At 41.9% G+C, this 19,677-nt stretch overlaps 1 protein-coding gene across 1 annotated transcript in view; it reads left to right on the top strand.

Annotated features, from left to right (window-relative positions):
- CUNH6orf118 (chromosome unknown C6orf118 homolog) overlaps positions 1-19,393 on the top strand; it is a 107,306-nt gene extending 87,913 nt beyond the window's left edge. The window contains exons 8-10 of the mRNA XM_089668649.1: positions 3,147-3,200; positions 16,273-16,334; positions 19,275-19,393. Of these exons, the coding sequence (XP_089524775.1) occupies positions 3,147-3,200; positions 16,273-16,334; positions 19,275-19,323 (165 nt within the window). The 3' untranslated portion in view covers positions 19,324-19,393. The remainder of the gene's footprint in view (positions 1-3,146; positions 3,201-16,272; positions 16,335-19,274) is intronic.
- Positions 19,394-19,677: the final 284 nt, after the last annotated feature.

Raw genomic sequence — 19,677 nt, forward strand, 5'->3', positions numbered from 1 at the left:
CTGAATACACAGATCAGTGCTGCAGCTGACTTGCATTCCTGCAAAGCAAACAACAACAGTTAACACAATGTAACTATATTATATTAACTCAATAAAACAACTTTTTCTCCTTAACTTAACTTTTCAGAGCAATAACCTTTCCAGCCTTTGAGTTTAGGGTCTCTCAAAATGTGATAGACTATTTTCTGATTACGTAACATCTTTAGAGACCCTTGAATGGGCTGTTGTGCTGCATTTAATGCAGGAGAAAGGATCATGCACCATTTTTAAACCGTAGCTTTTGCACCATGCGATTTTCCAGCAGTTTCCACACCCACAAATGTGCTGTGGTTTTAGATGTGTGGGAGTGCCAATAAGAATGAATGGCAGCCCTATGTGCCTGTAAGGAGCAGCACATTTTGGCTGCGAGTAGTTGTGGGTGCGGGAACAGCTGTGATTCCTGTACTTGCAATAGTGTGAACTTAGCCCAACACCTAATTAAAGTGGTTCTAAAGCCTGAAGGTTTTTTACCTTCATGAATTCTATGCATGAAGATAAAATAACTTTCAACGCTCACCTCCCTCATGTTCTCCACTGATCATCTCAGCACACAGATGGCCAGTGTACGAAGGAGCGATGTTAGCCCTTCACTGGCGATCTGTGTTCTCCATCCAGATTCTCCAGCCCAGAGGTGGAGAATCGGGGGAACCGCAAACGAAGCAGCGGTAATTTTACCGCTGCTTAGTAAACGGTGTTTGACTGATCTCTTACTGTAATCTCATGAGATTGCAGTAAAACAGCCATTTTCTAGCATTTGTAGATCATTTCTCTCCTCATTCGGAGAAGCGATCTACACCGCTTCATAAAAAGGCATTCAGAGGAGAACCGTCTCCTCTGAGAATGCCAGAGAACCGAGCAGTCATTTACCACTGCATGATAAAAGGATACCATAGTGTGAACAAACCCTGAGAGTCTATTCAGAATTCACTGACAGTTACATTTTATCTGCAGTTGACCTCTTCTTGACCTGCATTTGACTTCTTTCTAAATTTCATAAGTCTACTTCAAGATTATTTTGCATTCCTTTTGACTTTTATGGGGAGAGAAGCAGTTTTGATGGAAACAAAATGGTGTTAACCCTTCCCAACTCTGTTCAAAATTAAATAAAACACTTGGTTTGGAGCTGGGATTTAACAGTACATTTATACGTGTTTATCAGAAATGTATCAATCAACTTATATGAATAGTTGAAGTTGGTAGTCCCCAAGAACACTGAAGATAGTTTAATTTTTTATCAAAAATTAGGTGTTATATTTTGAAAAAAATAAGCATAAAAGACAAATCGACAAGTAATATTTCCCAAATATAATTTAGATAACATCCCTAATGAAGGTATACACTGATATCGACCAAGGTGTACATCAGCCCTGGCCCCATCAGTTCAACAGGGTAGAGCAGCTTGACAAGCAGAGGGAAGGGGAACCTGTACAGGAAGGTGCGATTGGGGGTGGGTGGGTCGGTCATTTACTGGAATTGACCCCCTGTAGTTTCTCTGCAGCACTTGAAAACTGACATCTCCTCCTCCTTCCACCGGCTTTCAGCTGCTGCAGGGGGGAACTACAGGGGATTGGTTCCAGTAAATGTCCCCACCACACCAATCACACCTTCCTGTACAGGATCACCTTCCCTCTGCTGTCGAGGTCGTCCTGTGTGCCCCCCCCCCCCCACACACACACACACACAAACAGTTCTGCTGGCTTCCCCTCCTGTCCCTCCATCCAGTTGCTGCAGGGAATTGGTGTGAAGATGGAGAGTGGGGGTACTGGTCACTTACTGTGTTCATTCATAAGTGAAGTATAGTAATTGGTGTTTGCTATGCTTCAGTTTGTGAATGAACAGGGAGACTTTGTGCATGGTTCTTCATGTTCTTTCACTCTGTGCAGCTGAGGCTGCAGAGATAGAGATTAAATATGGTGTCTTCAATCATATTCATTGTCTCAAAGTGAGACATCAGAGGTCTGTTTAGATCCCTGATATTTTACCAAAGCACCCCCCCCCCCGCCCCCAACAGCATTGTGAAGAAAACTGTAAGAAATAATTAATCAATTGTAAAAAATAGTAAATAAACAATTAAAAAAAATTAAAGAATGTGTTACCCCAACATTTCATATTCCTGATATTTGTCTATTGTACCATTTGCTTGTGTTAGAAGGTGCTTGTGTTAAAAGATATATCATGTTATCTTTGCTTGCTTCCTTCCTTTCCTTCCTGTTATCAGTGCATTGCTTCCTTTGTTTGAAATACCTTCTGAGCTTGCCAGCCCTCCTGCTTTTCTATTCTAAACCGACCATGCTAGGCATGAGAGCACATCTATCTCAGTGTGCTCAGTTTTCTGGCTGTGCTGGGAACATAGCCTGTCTGTTCCCCAATAGCCAAGACTTGTGCTGATATTCCCCCTCACACAGCTATTCCCTGGGAATATCCGTGTATTGCTGTTTCTCCACCCTCACCTCTCTAAACCCCTATGCAGCTGAGAACAGAGATTGCGATTACTTATTAAAAAAAATGAACAATGGTATTTATATTTTTATATATACACACCTTTGACTTTCATTTCTATTTGAAACTGAATGAGTTGTTTTAACAGGTAACGATTCACATGTACTTTAGGGGCTCATTCACTTGGGTTTTCTGGTCCATACAGTATGAATGATTGAATTGTTTGTGCAGCTGGAGCCGATTGTTTCTCTGAGGATGCAGTGGCTGTACAAACACAGCCACAGGCCCTGATCTGACAGGTGTGCAGGTGAGTGGCCCCAAATGCACACTATCTGTGTTCAGGGTCATACACTTGCACCCACATGACTGTGAAATTAGGATATGTAGCTGTGTTTGTACAATCGCTGCGTCCTCATGGCATAACATAGGCTGCCTGCACACAGCTTCAGCCACTTAAATACAACACTAATTTACATTGTACCTGTCACTGCACCCATGTGAACGAGCTCCCAAGACCTAATTCATGCAGAGTGCATTATTAACTCAGTACAGTTTTATCTTTTAGATTTAGCAGGAATTACCTATTAAAGAGTGTGTGAGTGTATTACTTTAAATATATAGCATATTTCTACATGTTTCCTTTTTATAAAACTGTTTACTTATTGCAGACAGAGACTGTGAAGCTTCAGTCATCAAACACATTTCTTCAAAGAACAAATAAGGTAATATTTGGTGATTGTCACCTTTGATGCTATTTAAGTATGCCCCTACATGTTTTCTTTATCATGGTAATGACTGAAAAACACATTTTAAAATGTTTTTTCTACTCATATAAAAAAAGGAATACCTCATATGTATATTGTGTATTCTCATTTCCAAGCAGCAGGTGAATCTCTATCTTGATTTTCACAAGTTCATTTATTATCAGTGTGTGGAAAAAATCCCATAGTGTACAGGTTTCAGTAGCTCAAGCTCAAATTAACCATGTACCATGATGGGCAATGCAAAGTTTCAATGACAAATAAAACTTCTGAAAATAAACATTTTCTGATTTGATCTTTCTTTACCATAGTGGTTTGGGGTTAATATCTTGAATGCTCCCAGTATTAAAGAGTGGAGAAAAAAAACAAACTCCTCTGGGTGATCAATTTCAATTGCAGGGATTTTAACAGGCAGGTTCTTATCTTTTGCTGCTGTGAAGATTTTTGTTTCACCAGACTTGACTGTATACTCATTCTGAATGGGATGGTCTGGTTCATTATTAATAAGCTGATGTACTTTCTCTTTTTTCTCTAATGAGGAAAGCTGCAATGTCTACCTCTCTTTAAAAGTGTCAAAACTTGCATTTCTGTTCCAGGGGGTGCCTAAAATCTGACTTGTGTATTAGAGCAGATTTCTGAGGAAATCAGTGAGCCAGTCACCCAGGCAGAAAATGGCATTTTTCGGAGGTGTTCTGTATACCAGACTACCTCCGGATTGACATATTGTATGACGTTTTACTGAAAATTACAACACTGTAAATTGAAAAGAAAAGTTTATTTTTGAATAACTGTAAATTACATTACAGCTTATGTAGCAATTTTTTCATTTTATATTTCAATGGTTTTTATTAAATTTTAGTTTAACAAAGGAGCAACAAGATAGCAGAGGCTATCAATTGCACATAAAAAATGAGAAAAAACAGTTCTCTAACATCAACAGAGCAAAAGGTGCACCCACGCAGGGGCTGTCAATGGCACTTAAATGTCAAAAACATTAGTATAACACCGACAGTAACTCAAACTAAAGGCAGCTATCTACTGCCACACCAAAGGCAGCTATCCACTGCCACACCAAAAAAAAACAAAAAAAAAAAAAGTAAGGAGGAGTACAAAAGAAAAAAAAGATAAAACAAAGAGCAGGGGTTCGAGAATGCCAATACCAAACAACATCACATCCCAAGACTAGCCGGGGGGGAGCGTGGGAAAGGCGTATTGCAACCATGACTCCCATATTTTCAAGAACTTACATTGGGAGTCGTTGCAGATACTCGACATCTGTTCATTGAGCATCATAGTGGTCATACGGTCCCGCATCCCCTGAAGAGGGACAAACGGGCTCTTCCAGGCCTGAGCAATTGTTCTAGTGGCCAACAAAAACAAATAGGAGGCCAACTTCTGCTGATGAGCCAAGAGGCCTGGTATGGGACAATGAAGTAAAGCATACCGAGTATCCCGGCATATGGTTAGATGGAACAAGGTGAAAAGGATGCCAAATACACAAGACCAAAAATTAAACAGTCTCGGGCAAGACCACCAGATATGCAATACATCACCACGATGGCCACAACCCTGCACTGCAGGCAGAATTTGCCTGGGCCAAACGAGCCGGAACTCAATACCAACGAAACAATAATTTGTATGCCGCCTCCAGCGTGGTCGTATTAAATGAACATTTAGCTATAAGCGACCAGGCCCTATTCCAGTCCTCCAGATCCACAACTGCCCCCAGGTCGCGCTCCCACTGCACAAAATATGAAAGAGAAGTATGTGTAGTGCGTCTGTTCAAAGCTGCATAAAGAAGGGAAATAAGGCCAGGGGCGCCCGGATGCTGTTGGCAAAGCAGTTCAAAGGCAGATTTCTGGTACGGGAAAGCGGAAGTGCCCCACAGTGAGATCAGCCAATGCCGCAATTGGAAGTAACGAATAAATTCCGCCGGAGGGACATCCCGTGACTCCCGAAGAGAATTCCAGGTAGGGAAGGACTGAGAAGTCAAAAAGTGTTGCACCTGTGAAAAACCATTGGCCACCCACCAAGAAAACGCCCTTGGTTGATCTAAGCCCGGTGGGAAGAGAGGGTTGTTAGTAATTGGAAGCAAATGCAAGAAAGGTGACATCAGGCTACTAGAGAAACATAACGAGTCCCACACTTGTAAGCCATGGAGCAAAATCAGACTCTATAGGGTGCAGGGCAGGGGGAAGCCATAGAAGCGTCGATGTCGCAATAGGGGCACAATTAGGTAATTCCAGCAGGACCCAGAGAGGAACATCTAAGAAAGCGTGCAACATAGACAGCGGAGCAATCTGGCTCGTCTGATAATACTTTACATTAGGCACCCTAAGACCACCCTGGAGTCTATGAACAAAAAGTGTATTTCTGGAGACTCTGGGGCGCTTATCGGTCCAAATTAAATGCATAATCTTCGCCTGAATCAATCGAAGAAATTGAGGAGGAACCCGCACTGGAAGGATGCGAAAATAGTATAACAATTTTGGCAAGATGGTCATTTTCACTGAATTAACCCGTCCTATCCAAGACAGGTGCGGAAATTGTCAAGAATGCATAAGAGAGGACACAGAGCGAACCAATGGATAATAATTTGCAGCAAACAATGAGTCATAGGTGGGGGTCAAGTGAATGTCTAGGTATTCAAGAGAAGAGGAAGACCATTTGTAAGGGAAGTGGGACTATAGGCGCGAAACCAAATCTGAGGCCAAAGTAATATTGAGAACGATAGTCTTATCCAAATTAGTACGGAGACCAGAAATCAAGGAGAAGCGCTCAAGAACCTGTTGCAAATTTGGAAGCGTCGTCAGGTGATTAGTGAGAGTCAAGAGGGCATCATCCGCAAAAAGGTTCAACTTGAACTCCTGTCCCGCATATGGAACCCCTGTTACATTACAATCGGTCCAAAGCGCTAAAGCCAGTGGCTCAAGCGCCAGGACAAAGAGCGCTGGGGACAGGGGGCAGCCCTGTCTCGCCCCTCGCCAATTAGGAAAGGGATCTGAGAAATACCCAGCGTATTTTACGGAAGCCGAAGGGGAAGAATACAAGGCTTGAATCCAAGAAAGAATAGAATCCACAAAACCCCAAAGAGACAGCACAAACCGCAGATATTCCCAGGATAGAGAATCAAAGGCTTTATACTATATGTCTAAGGACAGTAGGAATCCCGAGATTTTCCATTGTTGTAGAAAATGTATAAGATGAACCACCTTACGAACATTATCACCCGCCTGCTTCCCAGGGACGAAACCTACTTGGTCCCTGTGGACCAGACTATGCAATTATTTATTGATATGAAGACTAAGAATATTGCCCAATATCTTCAGGTCTTCATTAAGAAGAGAAATGGCCTGGAAGGCTTGCGGTTCCTGCACATCATCGGTCGTTTTAGGAATCATGGAGATATGAGCTCTAAGCGCGTCTGGAGAGGGAAAAGAGCCCTGTCATAACTCAATAATATAGTCAGCCAAGAAGGGCACTAACAGGGTTGCAAATTTCTTATAATAGAGACTAGAGAAGCCGTTCGGACCTGGGGCTGCGGTGGACCGTAGAGATTTGATAGCTTGGGGCACTTCCGATACGTGACACCCGCATTGAGGGCCATCTGCGCTGCCTCAGATAATCCAGGAAGTTGGAGATCTTGGAAGAATACTTCTGCCTGAGCCACAGGGAAGGGATCTGGTTTAGCGTAAAGGCGCAAAAGAAAGTCTGCGAAACGGGAGACAATCTGCTGGGGATTAGAAGTACAGCAACCCGCGGGAGGTCGCAATTGGATCGATTTATGGGGTTTCCCCACAGAATTGAGTTTCCTGGCCAGCAATGAACCCAGCTTATTAGCACAGGAATAAAATTTGTGTTTGGTCCAACGCCTCTGAAGAGGCAAGTAGGTCCAACTCTGCTGCCAGAGCGTTCCGTGCACGTTTATCGGCCGCGGATGGAAATTACTTCCAACGAGCATCCGCAGAGGCCAGTAGAGAATGAAGCTCCAAAAGTCAGCCCTCCCGCTCCAGCTTCTGAACCGCTGTCAGCTCTATAACATGACCCCACACCGTGGCTTTATGCGCCTCCCACCGGGGAACTGCCAAAGAGACAGATCCCAAGTTTTCCGCGAAGTATGTGCGTAAGAAAGATTCTATTTGTTGGCAGGTAACCTGAGTGGTCAATAGAGAAACATTAATGCGCCAGTGAAAGGGTCACCGTACCGACCCAGAGAGGGCAAGGAGGAGTACCAGGGATCATGATCCAACCAGGGCGAGGAGGGAATAGCTATCCGCTTGACCAAGGGATGCTGCAGACATGCATGAATATATGGTCAATTCTGCAAAAACTGTCATGAGGACTGGAATAGAATGTAAAGTCGCGCTCAGTTGGGTGAAGTTCTCTCCATACGTCCGCCAGCCCTGCCATCTGCAAGAGAGAGTGCATACGTTCCTCTAGCACTAAGTCGTGAGAAGGGGCCACCCCCGGGCATAGCGCCTATCCAAAGTGGAATCCAAGGTAACATTTGAATCTCCCAAAAGAAGACAACCCTTGGAGTGTCGGGAAACAATGGTGCAAAGATGAGAAAAGAATTTATGCTGAAAGCGATTGGGTGCGTAGTAAGAGACAAAAGTAACCTCCTCGTCCCAGAGGGTGCCCTGCAGAAGCAAATACATGCCTGTGGGGTCCACTATATTCCAAGCACAGATAAAAGGGAAATTGCGTTTGAAAGCCCGGCGTTTTTCAGGAGCCAAGGCCATGTAAAAGGTGGGATACTGATACCGTGGAGGGGAGGACAGAGAAAACCTGGTCTCCTGTAAACATACCATTTCGATTTGTTGCGATTTGAGGTGGTGAAAAACTTTAGCCCACTTTTGAGGTGAATTGAAGCCTTGAACATTTTGTGAGTGTACTTTCAGAAGTCGGCCAAAAATTTCCACTCCCAATGGCGATCGGATCATGGTGTCCCGAAACCCTGCATAAAACAGAAAAACCAGAGAAGAAAAGAAAACAAGAAAAGAAAATGACACAAGAAGTATATACAACAGTACAATTGTGACATGCCAATGGTGACATGCATCCTCCAACACTTGAAGGATACCAGTTGGAGGTGGCTCCACCACTGGACATATGGGGGTTTATTTACTAAAGCTGGAGAGTCCAAAATCAGACTCACTTCTGCATAGAAACCAATCAGCTTCCAGGTTTCATTGCCAAAGCTTCATTGAACAAGCTGAGGTTAGAAGCTGATTGGTTTCTATGCAGAAGGGAGTCTGATTTTGGACTCTCCAGCTTTAGTAAATAAACCCCATGGGGTCCTGTCAGGAAGTCCAATGGTGAAACACAACGTGGGAGGTTCAAGATACATCTTCAGCCCGGAGAAGAGAAGGACAGACTTGATCATAGATGGGTCTAATGGAGGGCCCTCTTCCTGTTGGACGACCGCTCCCAGAGGCAGCCCAGAAGAAGCAGCCTCGCTGGGGATCCGAATGAATGAGCTGGGCTCTGGGTAGCGGCTTCCAGCAAAAGAAGGTGTAAAGACTCCAGGAGCGAGTGGGCCTCCTCTGGCGTGGCAACAGAGTGACTACAGCCCTAGTAGTTGAAGGTGAGGTGGAACGGAAAGCCCCAGGCGTATTTAATTCTACGGTTCACCAGGACCGAAGTGAAGGGCTTCAACTGGCGGCGCTTCTAAAGAGTGGTTTGGGAGAGGTCCGCAAAGAGCTGTTAGTGATGCCCCTGGAATCTGAGGTCTGGGTTGTTTCTATCCAAGAGGATAGTTTCCTTAGTGCGATAATAAGTGAACTTGATGATAATGTCCCTCGGGGGCCCATCCGGTCGTCTGGGGCCCAATGCACGGTGTATGCGGTCAAATTCGAGACGGTCAATGAGAATGGCATGCGTCAGCTCCTGAAACAGAGCATTAGTGGTGGAGGTGAGATCTGTGACTGTTTCTGGGATACCCTTTAGTCGCAAATTGCCGCGGCGGGAACGGTTTTCGAAATCCTCAAGCTGGAGCAGCACGTCCGCTAATTATTTCTTGAGGTCACACAAATCCTGTTCGTGACTTTCAATGACCGTGGCTGCAGTGTCCATTTTATGCTCAAGATCGTTCGTCTGATTACCCAACTCCCAAATTTCTCATGAAAGACGGTCGGCCAGCTTGGAGGTAGCAGAGGACAATTCTGACTGCAGCATGGACTTGAAGCGGTGCAGGAGCTCAGCATCCTTCAGAACTGGAATGGAAGACTGCAGGGATGCCTCTGATGCCAGGTCATCATCTGCTCTAGGATCTGGCCTACCCGTGGGTAGCGGCAGTAGGGGACCCGAAATTGAGGCCGGGGCTTCAGGTGCGGCCTCCGGTGGAAGACGCAAAGTCAGGGCCGGGGCCCTGGAACCGTCCAGCTGCGGACCCAAAATCGAGGCCGGGGCTTCAGATGCGGCCTCCGACGGGTAGGCCGCAAATTCCAGAGCGGCCCTCTGGATGCTGGAGGTGCTGGCAGCCATTGATTTCTTGCCCATTGGGGGACAGGGGGCTAGGAGAGGCTGAAGGAAAAGCAGATGGCGACCCCGAGGGACAGATGTGTCCAGCGGCCGAGGAGCAGGAGCTTCAATGCAGCTATTCAACAAGCTGCTCATGAGCGCCCTCCCGCAATTTTTTCATTTTATTCCAAACATGTTTTATTGACGATAAAGGCAATGTACAATGCAGTAAAATTATATTTGTACATAGAGATACTGTCAGAGCAAAATCAACATCACAGCAAGACTTAAACATGGGTTCCAGTTTCAGTATGATACATATGTAATGGAATTTGACTGAACGTAGGTGTGGAGCAGTAACATAGTTAGATGGTGAGGTGCAAATGTTAATAAACAAATGGCCGATGTGGGGGTATGCCATTAACATGAAATCTTCTCTAGAGCTCAGAAATCAATAAAAAAAAACAGTATTGGGGGATAATGGCATTTGAGAGTGGGGGTGTCATGTTCCTAGAAGGGGACGGGCGTAAAATATCAATCAGTGTAGGGCTTGAGCAAACTGCAGTGTTGGATAGTATTACGTTCACTATGGCCAACGGGATCGTCCTTACTACTAGCTCTTCCTGAAATCAAGTGTAGCCAGTTGAGTGGAGAAAAAAAGTTGGGGTTTTGGAGTGGGAAGGGGACAAGACCAAGAGAGAAAGGACCCCAGTCCCATCCATCTTGTAGTAGGAGGGGATCGGGTAGACCGAAAGCACTGTGAGAAGTAATGGATGGAGGGAGGATATACTTTTTAAAGCATGCTTAAAGTAAAAAAAAAAAAAAGACATATATGCTTCAAGTTTCAAGTCTCAGTTGTGTCATCCTGTTTCTTTGAATTTCTGTGCACATTTGAACAAGCATTTTATTAATACCTAAAAAAGAGGTAAATAAGAGACATTATTTATCTTAAGTGAGATGTGCCCCTTGTGCTGCTGTGTCCTCGTTTAGTTGTAATATTCCAGTGTGGCAGGGGTTAATAGAACTAAGGTAGCTGTCACAAGAACTCATCAAGAGTGCCCAACTAAGCCTACCCTTTCCACCCAGCTCCCCTAGTCATAGACACTGGTACTATGACTTCTATGAATGAAACGTGATTTAGGAATGCAGGCGGCAGACCTTTCAGTCATCTTCTTGTCCACCATTTATAGATGAAGGAAAGGAAAAAATATGTGAACATCATTTTAAAAGTTTTAGTTTTAACCTTTTTTTATTTAAAGAAGACAGTGCAGAGTTTTTTTTTTCCAAAGTATTTTTTTGTGAACTGATTGTTAAAAACAAAGCCATGTGACCACTATGTTATAGCAGACAAGGTGATCACATGATTGTGAACCATGATGGGTTTAAGATCTTTAGTTGGGACCAGAGCTGTTAAAGTGGGAATGTACATTAATCACTTTCCCTCCAGAGAATGTATCTCCCTTCCTCACAGGCCATTTTTTGCAATATGGCGCTGCGGTACTTTTGCGCAGTCATGCAACACTGTACATAAATTAAATGTATGTCCTTTTTTTGTCTCACAAATAGAGCTTTCTTTTGGTGGCATTTTGATCATGGCTATAAACAAAAAAAGATGGACAATTTTGAAAATAAAAAAAACTATATTTTTTACTTTTTGCTATAAAACATATCCATAGCTATAAAATAAATTTTAAAAATAAAATTTCATCATAAATTTAGGCCAAAATGTATTCTGCTTTATGTCTTTGCTAAACAAAAATCCCGATACGAGTAAATTAATTGGTTTACGTGAGAGTTTTAGCATCTACAAATGGCGGTATATACTGAAATTTTTTTTTTATACTAGTAATGGCGGCGGTCAGCGACTTATAGTGGGACAGGCATTCTGACACTGGGGGAAACTGACTAATTGCCACTGACATTCCCAGTGACACTAATACAGTGATCAGTGCTAATATAAAATACTAATGACACTGGATAGGAAGGGGTTAACTTTTGGGCGATCAAAGGGTTAACTGTGTGCTGTTTGTGTTTTACTGTGTGTGCTGTTTTACTAGAGACTGTGCAAAGAAATAGAAAGCAGCATGTTCTTGCTGGCAGGAGCGAGACCTGTGATGTTTACACACAGGTCTCTCCCCTGTCAGTTCTACAAGGTGATGGCACGCCCCCGATCCGCAAATGCAAACATGTGTGTGTATATATATATATATATATATATATATATATATATATATATATGCGTGATTTTGTGCCGCCCTGTAGCAGTAGTTCTACTATATGGTGGCGGGCAATCATGCCCTGTGAACAAGACATCATGTAATAGAAAGTTAGTATACATATTATTGATGCCAAGAGGTTAATTCACATATGCATTTTTTTCAATATAACCAGTATGATGACCTTTTTTTGACACAATCTGATGCTGTGACAACCTGCCTAATTGGGGGTGGAGCTATAGGGTACCTGTTGCATTTATTAGGAGACCAACGCCAGTTGGCTTGAGCTCTGAGGAAGGGGATGCTTCCTCGAAATGCGTCAAATTGCTGACATTGCCAACGGTCTGGTCACTCGTTGCCACACTGGTTGACCTTTGGAGATTGTTGTTATGCATGTTACTTTGTGAGTATTCAATTGGCTATTTGGTTTCTTTTAAAAAACCTTGGAGAAAGCACTAGGCGTTTGCGCCCCCTGTGAGTTTTTTTGCAGTATATGGTTGGATTCCCCCATCTGAGGAGGGCTGCACTGCTGAAGCATTGTTACAGAGGAAATATAGACCCCACACATCATCCTGGTCTTGGGACTGTCCTATTGAGCATTGGAGTAGTTGTTTGTTCCTAACTAAATGACATTTACATTTCCCAGTTTATCATATATATATATATATATATATATATATATATATTTTTTTTTTTTTTTTTTTAAACAAAATACTTGTTTGCTGACTGGATTATATGCAGCTACCTTCAGGTGATTGGGCACTAGCAAAAGTTAGAATCTTCAGGGACATCTCCTAATATAATTCCTCCCAGCTACAGCTAGCCTCATTTATTTGTTGGTGTCCCTAGGTTGCTGCCACTGTGTGCCTTGCCTGTTTCTCTTTGTAGGCGGGACTTTGGACCAGCTCTTGGCTCTCTTTCACAGTCATTGCACATTACAATGACTAATGTTGCACCTCTGAAAGAGAAGGGGACTTGATCCTCTGTTGGGCAGAGCTTCATATTCTGACCCTGTCTGCCATCCACATCCCTGGAGTGAAAAATTGGCAGATGTTTAATGCGCTTTGCCGCAGGTGGATATTTTGGTAGGATCCTTGGGCATTCAGAGTGGATGTTCTGGTGGAGACATGGGGTTAGTTCAACCTGTGCTATGTCTTTCCACCCCTCCATTTTCTCTTTAACTCGCAGGATCAAGATGGAGGGCATTCTCATTGTACCAAATTGGCTTAGGAGAACGTGACTCATACATACTGAGACTCCTGGCAGATGCTCAATGGGACCTTCCAGGTTGTCCTGACCTTCTCTCGCAAGGGCCAGTGTGCGATCCTGCTTCTTAGAGCCTGGATTTAATGACATGGATGAAGGAAAGGAAATTAACGACACGTAAAGTCGACAATTAGGAAGGCCTATTTGCTTGGTGTGAGTCAAGGACTTTCATCCTGGAAAATTGTACTTCATAAAATGTCCTTACTCCAGTTTTGTCTGGCCCAACATCTGGCTTTTAGTGCCATCAAATGATAAAGCTTGTCCTTAGCTGTTCCTTTGGCCTCTCTCTCTAGTTAAAGCCTTTGTTCTGTGTGTCGCTCACATTCTCCCCTCACCTGGTTCTCTCACCTCTGCAGAAGCCGCCTTTTCTACCTTTACTTTTATCTTTAAGGATATTCCTTTGTCTGATGTTGCCCATTAAGTGGCCTTTCTTGTTGCTTTCACCTTTGCGAGGAGAGTGTCTGAATTAGTGGCCTTATCCTGTAAGGAGACTTTCTTAATGTTGTATGGGGACAGTGTTATCTTGAAAGCTAAGGCCCCTTTCCAAATGAAAGTGGTTTCCTTCTCTCATCTTAATCATGACATTGTCCTCCCTTCTTTATTTCCTGCTTCAAAACATCCTAAGTACATATCTCTCCACTGTCTGAATGTAGTTTCCTCACAAGTGCTGCCTCATTTAGGCAATCAGAATTCCTCTTTGTGCATCCTGTAGGTTCCTACAAAGGTCTTTCTGCCTCTTACACTACCATTGCAAGGTGGATCAGACAAGTTCACATCAGGGCTTAAAATCTGAAGGATGGGGTTCCATTCCTCTCTTCCCTGTTACAGTGCACTCTACCAGATTATTGCTTCATGGGTTTTTTAGCATTCGATATTTGTTTCTGACATTTTCAAGGCTGCCACTTAGGCTTCTGTTCACTTGTTTACGTTCTACCAGGTGGATGTTCAGGCCTCCTTCAGGTGTAAGGTGCTGCAAGCTGCTTTCTTAAAATTAAATTAACATATTAAAGTATTTATGAGATTTTAAAGATTGAGATTACATATACTTTAAATATATTTTAAATTTAGTTAGCACTTAAATTTGTCTTTATTTTAGGACAGGAGGACTAGGAAAGAGAGAACCATCTGTGTTTGGTAATCAGAATATTTTCAGGAAAGTGGGTGTACCTGAACATCACACCTCATAGAATTTTTAAAACTGTTTAAAGTGATTTTAAAAAAATTACAAAAAACAATAAACATGTAATACCTACCTTCTCAGTGTAATGGTTTTTCACAGAGCAGCCCTGATCCTCTTCTTATGGGTTCCCCCGCCAGCGCTCCTGGCTTCTCCTCCCTTCCAAGTGCCTCCATAGCAAGCTGCTTGCTATGGTGGCACTTGTGTAAGCTCGCGTCTGAGCTACACTCTGTGTGTCTCTTGACACATGCAGTGTGGCTTGGCCCCACCCCCCTGTCCCTCTCACTGGCTGTGATTGACAGCAGCAGGAGCCATTGCCTCGATGTCCAGCGAGGAAAGGGAAAGCCTAGAGAGCTGATGCTCTTGGGCACAGCGCTGGATCGATATGGGGCTCATTTAAGCATAAGGCAGGACTGGGTGGGTGGGTGGAATAGCACACAGAAGGCTTTTTTACCCTAATGCATAAAATGCATTAAGGTAAAAAATCTTCTACCTTTGGAACCACATCAACAATTTGTGAAATTCTAATGCCAATTTACTCATAACTGAAAACCTAGAGGACCCCAAGAACCTAATAGAGAAATATCAGAAGGAAAAGATGGGACAGCTAAAAAAAAACAACAAAAACTACAGTTGTGACACAGGGAAAGACAGCTAACTTCAGTATTGATGGTGAGTGCATAGAAACAGTAGACAGCTTCTGCCTCCTTGGATCAATTATTAAAGACAAATGATCTAGCAGTCAAAAAACATAACATTTTAAGGATGATTAACCTAGAAAAAATTTTCAAAAAGTACAAAGATCACAATTGTCCAACCTTTTTTTTTTCTTTACTCACCTTATATGGATGTGAATGCTTGACAATGAAAAAGCAGAAAGGAAAAGCATTGGTGCTTTTACGTTGTGGTGTTGGGGAATAACTCTGAGAATGTTGTGGACAGTAAGGAAAACAAATGGATCTTTGCAACAAATTATGAGAAGAAACAGTTTTTTAGGACAACTATGTTTGGAAAAGAAAAAGAGGATCACCAGCAATAAGGTGGCCTAAAACAGTCACAGAAAGCATAAATATGTCATTTGGAAAACCTCAGACCCAAATAAAAGATATATTATTCTGCAGAAACACCATCTTTGTGGTTTCCTAAAGTCAGCATTGATATGATTACACATAATTTTATTGAGGAACAACAGGTTCAGTAGACAAGTGTAAGCAAATAACTGCTTGTTGGGTTCTAGAGGTAGAGTGTTCATGGGCAGAGTATAGAAAATGGTATTCATCCATGTTTAAATACTTGACTGGAGCAGGCTATTGGAACCATTCCCTCAGACGGTTCACACCAGGAATCACACAGGAATACTCTATATGTTCCTGTGCAATTCACCTGCAGTTCTGTGCAATTTCAGCCCAACTCACTGCAACCTAATCACATGGTACTTTTGTACCATGGGAATCCAGTGCAGGCAGATGCACTGCATTTGTGACTTGAATTGGGGGTGTCAATAACTTAATATTGACACCTGCTGCAGATTGCAACTGCAGTGTGTTTCCCACACTGCATTCTGGTGTGAACTGACCTTTTTTCAATTTCTGGCCATGCAGGTAGCCACTCAATCATGTGCAAAATATCAGAATCTTCTGTTTGCCTAGAAGCTACTACTGTAAGTTCCCCCATTTCTCAATCCAATATCTGATCCTCAGTAGAAACTACATGCTGGCATATTTAAACTTTCTATTTGAGCATAGATCAGAGAGGGGAAGTGTTAATATTCACTTTTATATAGCTATGAAAAGTAGTGTTATTTATGGAGACATTATTCAAAGGAAGTGACATAGGCACTCAAGAGAGAAAGGTACTGTATATAGTAGTAATATTAACAATAGTAATATTTTTTTTGTGTAATTCATCCCAGGACCTGGATTGTGAAATAAAAAGATTGTTGATGAAACAGAAACTTAATTTGGAGAAACATGAGTGAGTATTTCATAGAAATTGAGATATATTGTTATTTTTGATGCAAGTAAAAATTATTCATTAGCGAATAGTAACTTGCCTGCCACAGGGACCGCTGCCTTTCCATCCCTCCTTCCCTGAGCTTGATTTCTGTACCCTCCCTTTCATTCTATTTCCCTCTCATCCCTAGATTTACTTTAACCTGTCTGATCCTACTTTACTCTCCCTACTTGCCTGAACTTTTTTTTACAACGTTATAGGTATGGGTGGCTCATTATACCCTCAAGCCTGTAAAAGAGAAAAGAACACCCCAAATGTATCAAACACTCTATCTGCCCATGAGACTGTAGGCTCTTTTCAAACATATTACATCTTCGACCCTGCTCTCAACTTACTTCACCTACACTGTTCACAGCAGCTGACCATTAGTTGATCATATGTTATACGCTTACTTTGTTTGTCAGTCTTTCGCTGAGAAAAATTACTATTCTATGTTTGATAGCATTGTGTAACTTGCCCCCACCTATATCATGTCACATCTTTCCCCTGTACTTCTTTAAACTCAACAAAATAATTGAAATAGAAAGAATCATGCAATCCAAGGATGATTATATTTTAGATTACCACAACTGCAAAGTATTAACAGATAAGTTCACGTTTTGACAAAAAAAAGCGCAAATTTTTTTGCAGGTAAAAAAAATGTGCATTTATTTTTGTTGCAGCAGCAGCCTGTAAAGCATTGCACCAGTGATCAGCAGATCTCTGGTGCCATGCTGGTCTCCTGCAGACCTGTCAGTATATCTGCTTGCCCATATGGGATGTACGGGCAAGCAGATATACTGACAGAAAGAATCATTGAACTACCACGGCGCAACACAGCGCCGTTGTAGTTAATTGAGAACTACAAGCCAACAGCCGCTAAGGCTGTCGAGACTTGTAATTCATTCATTCACAGAACTCTATGAATGAATGATGCGGCTGTATGGGTGGAGGCCCACACAGCCACGCTGTTTTTAAAAACTGACAGCTAGTATGGGAAACTTCCCCCGTACTGCTGTCACAGGGAAGGGGGGAATTGGGTGGCAGCTGCAGCATTAGGAATTAGTTGCATGTTGCACCCTAAAAATGGGTGCAACATGTTCCCAAAGGTGAGCTTTAGTTTTGGCTGATGAAAATTGCTAGCATATTAGAGTATTCCTGAGCAATAGTAAAACATTCCCAAACCATAGAAAGCTGTTGAAATAGTAACTGGTATTTTCTTAACCACTTAAGCCCCTCTGGCCTTTTGTCCCCCTAGATCCCCTTGAGTCTCAGAGCATTTTTTTTTTCAATTCACTAATGTTCTAGTTCTGCATGTTATATCTTTTTGTAGCCAACCCTAACAAATATTACCGTTTTTTGGGACAGATACAGCTTTAATTTAATAGTAATCTTGGATTCATACAGTATGTCTTTATTTATTTTTTTTTTCAGAAATACATAATAAAATAATAGAGAAAATACATTTCCTGTCATTTTTCCCAACGCAATGTTTATGTAATTTGGCCACCTCTATAGTGTATATATACGCTAAAATGTAATCAACAAAATTTGCTGATTGAAGTTCTATAGCATCAACGTGACTTGTAGGTGAAATGGAAAATCTAGCATTCGGGGGGAAAAAATGGTTTGCATAAATTGTTAATGTAATATAAAGATAAGATTTGGTGGGTTGACAAAGGTACAAATTATCTTTATCACAATTTGTAATTGGAAAAATTTCAAACAAATTATAATCAGCCTGCAATAGATCATTACAGCAACCTACTGCTGCAGGGAGATGCTCAGCAGAGCTGTAAAAACTCTGTCCCAACCTCCATACTCAGAAGAAGTGACTTCACTACACTCCTGATATAAACACTACACAAAAGTGCTGTGTTTACATTCACTTCTACAACCTCACTAATTGAGTGGTCTGTAGATGCATCGGAAGCCCAGAAGCTGATGTTCCTGCTTGAATGCTGGCAATTCAATTAAAGGTGTTGTGAAAAAGGTGCCTACAGAAACCATTGAGACTGACTGCCATTTTAAATGGAGCTGATATATTTTTTAGTGCCACATCATTTCTTATGTCATTTTCACAGGCTGCTTGATGACTACTGGGAAAGAGGTTTATTCTTTCAGTTTATGGATGCAAAATAGACCTATGTATAGATAGCACAAATCACTGTTTGCAATCAAGAAATTTCCATAAATCTATCAATTATGTGTTGCATCCTATTTCATAGTATGCCATATAATTAGAACTGGAATTACAAGATCCTTAAGTAAAATCTAAATACTATATAATGAAACACTTATTACACAAAGGATAGCCATGAATTCACTCAGCTTTCTCGTAATTCACTTTTTTTATTTATGCAAACAAGTGGACATTCTTACATATGGAAACAAAATTCTATAACATAGTTAAGCCATTTTCAGGTGTTTGCATGTGTCCTTTAAACTGTGACCTAGTACACTGAAAATCTGGGGTTATTTATCAGGAAAACTAGCAGAATTCTCATGACAACCGATTCTGGCTCCCCATCCTCCCTATTGGCTAGTAAGGCCTCTAATCTTTATTTGTGGCAAGAGATGAGGGGAAGGGGGTTGGTATCAGCTTGGTCATGACACCTGTGGTTGATGTTTCCCAAACAGAGGGGTGTGACCTTTTGGTATACTGGGTTTCTGTACAAATTTAAATGAGGGCATCTGTTATTTATCAGCTGCCCTTATCTTTACAATAAGTTATCTGTTACCAGGCCACTTGTTTTTATGTGTGACCTTCCACTTGTTTTATGTGTAATATTGTTGTATTGTAACTGTAAAGTATCACCCCATATAACATTTGTGTACCTATTGTTTTTTGACATGCATGCTAGATATATCATATACTACCGTATATTAATCCAAACCATATCTATTGCCTTTTTGTTTCAGAGAAATGAAACGCCTGGTGGAACCCTTCTTAAAATTTGAAGAGATGTGAATTTAAATACAATTGAGTAGGTTGTGCAATCCATTTATTTAGATAAAATAAAACAAATTTAATGGACTAATCTGAACAAATATTATTGACAAATGAATGTTCACATTTGATTAAGTTTGCAAAATATACAATAGCCTAAACTGGACATTATTTTTCAGGATTTATATAGCACAACAGTTTGATGGAGGTCAGAAGTGCAGGCATAATCTGACCACCTTTAGGGCTGTATCTGACCACCTTTAGGACCGTGTCAGTCTTTTGCTTGCATCAAGCAGTTTTGCATTCCCACTTGAAGACCAAATGCAAGTCATTAGGCAGTCAACTGCAGGTCAAATGCACACCTGTCAATAATTC

Source organism: Staurois parvus, unplaced genomic scaffold (assembly GCF_062004578.1).
Source record: "Staurois parvus isolate SC_StPar_1 unplaced genomic scaffold, SC_StPar_1.0 ptg000059l, whole genome shotgun sequence".
NCBI classification, from domain to species: Eukaryota; Metazoa; Chordata; class Amphibia; order Anura; family Ranidae; genus Staurois; species Staurois parvus.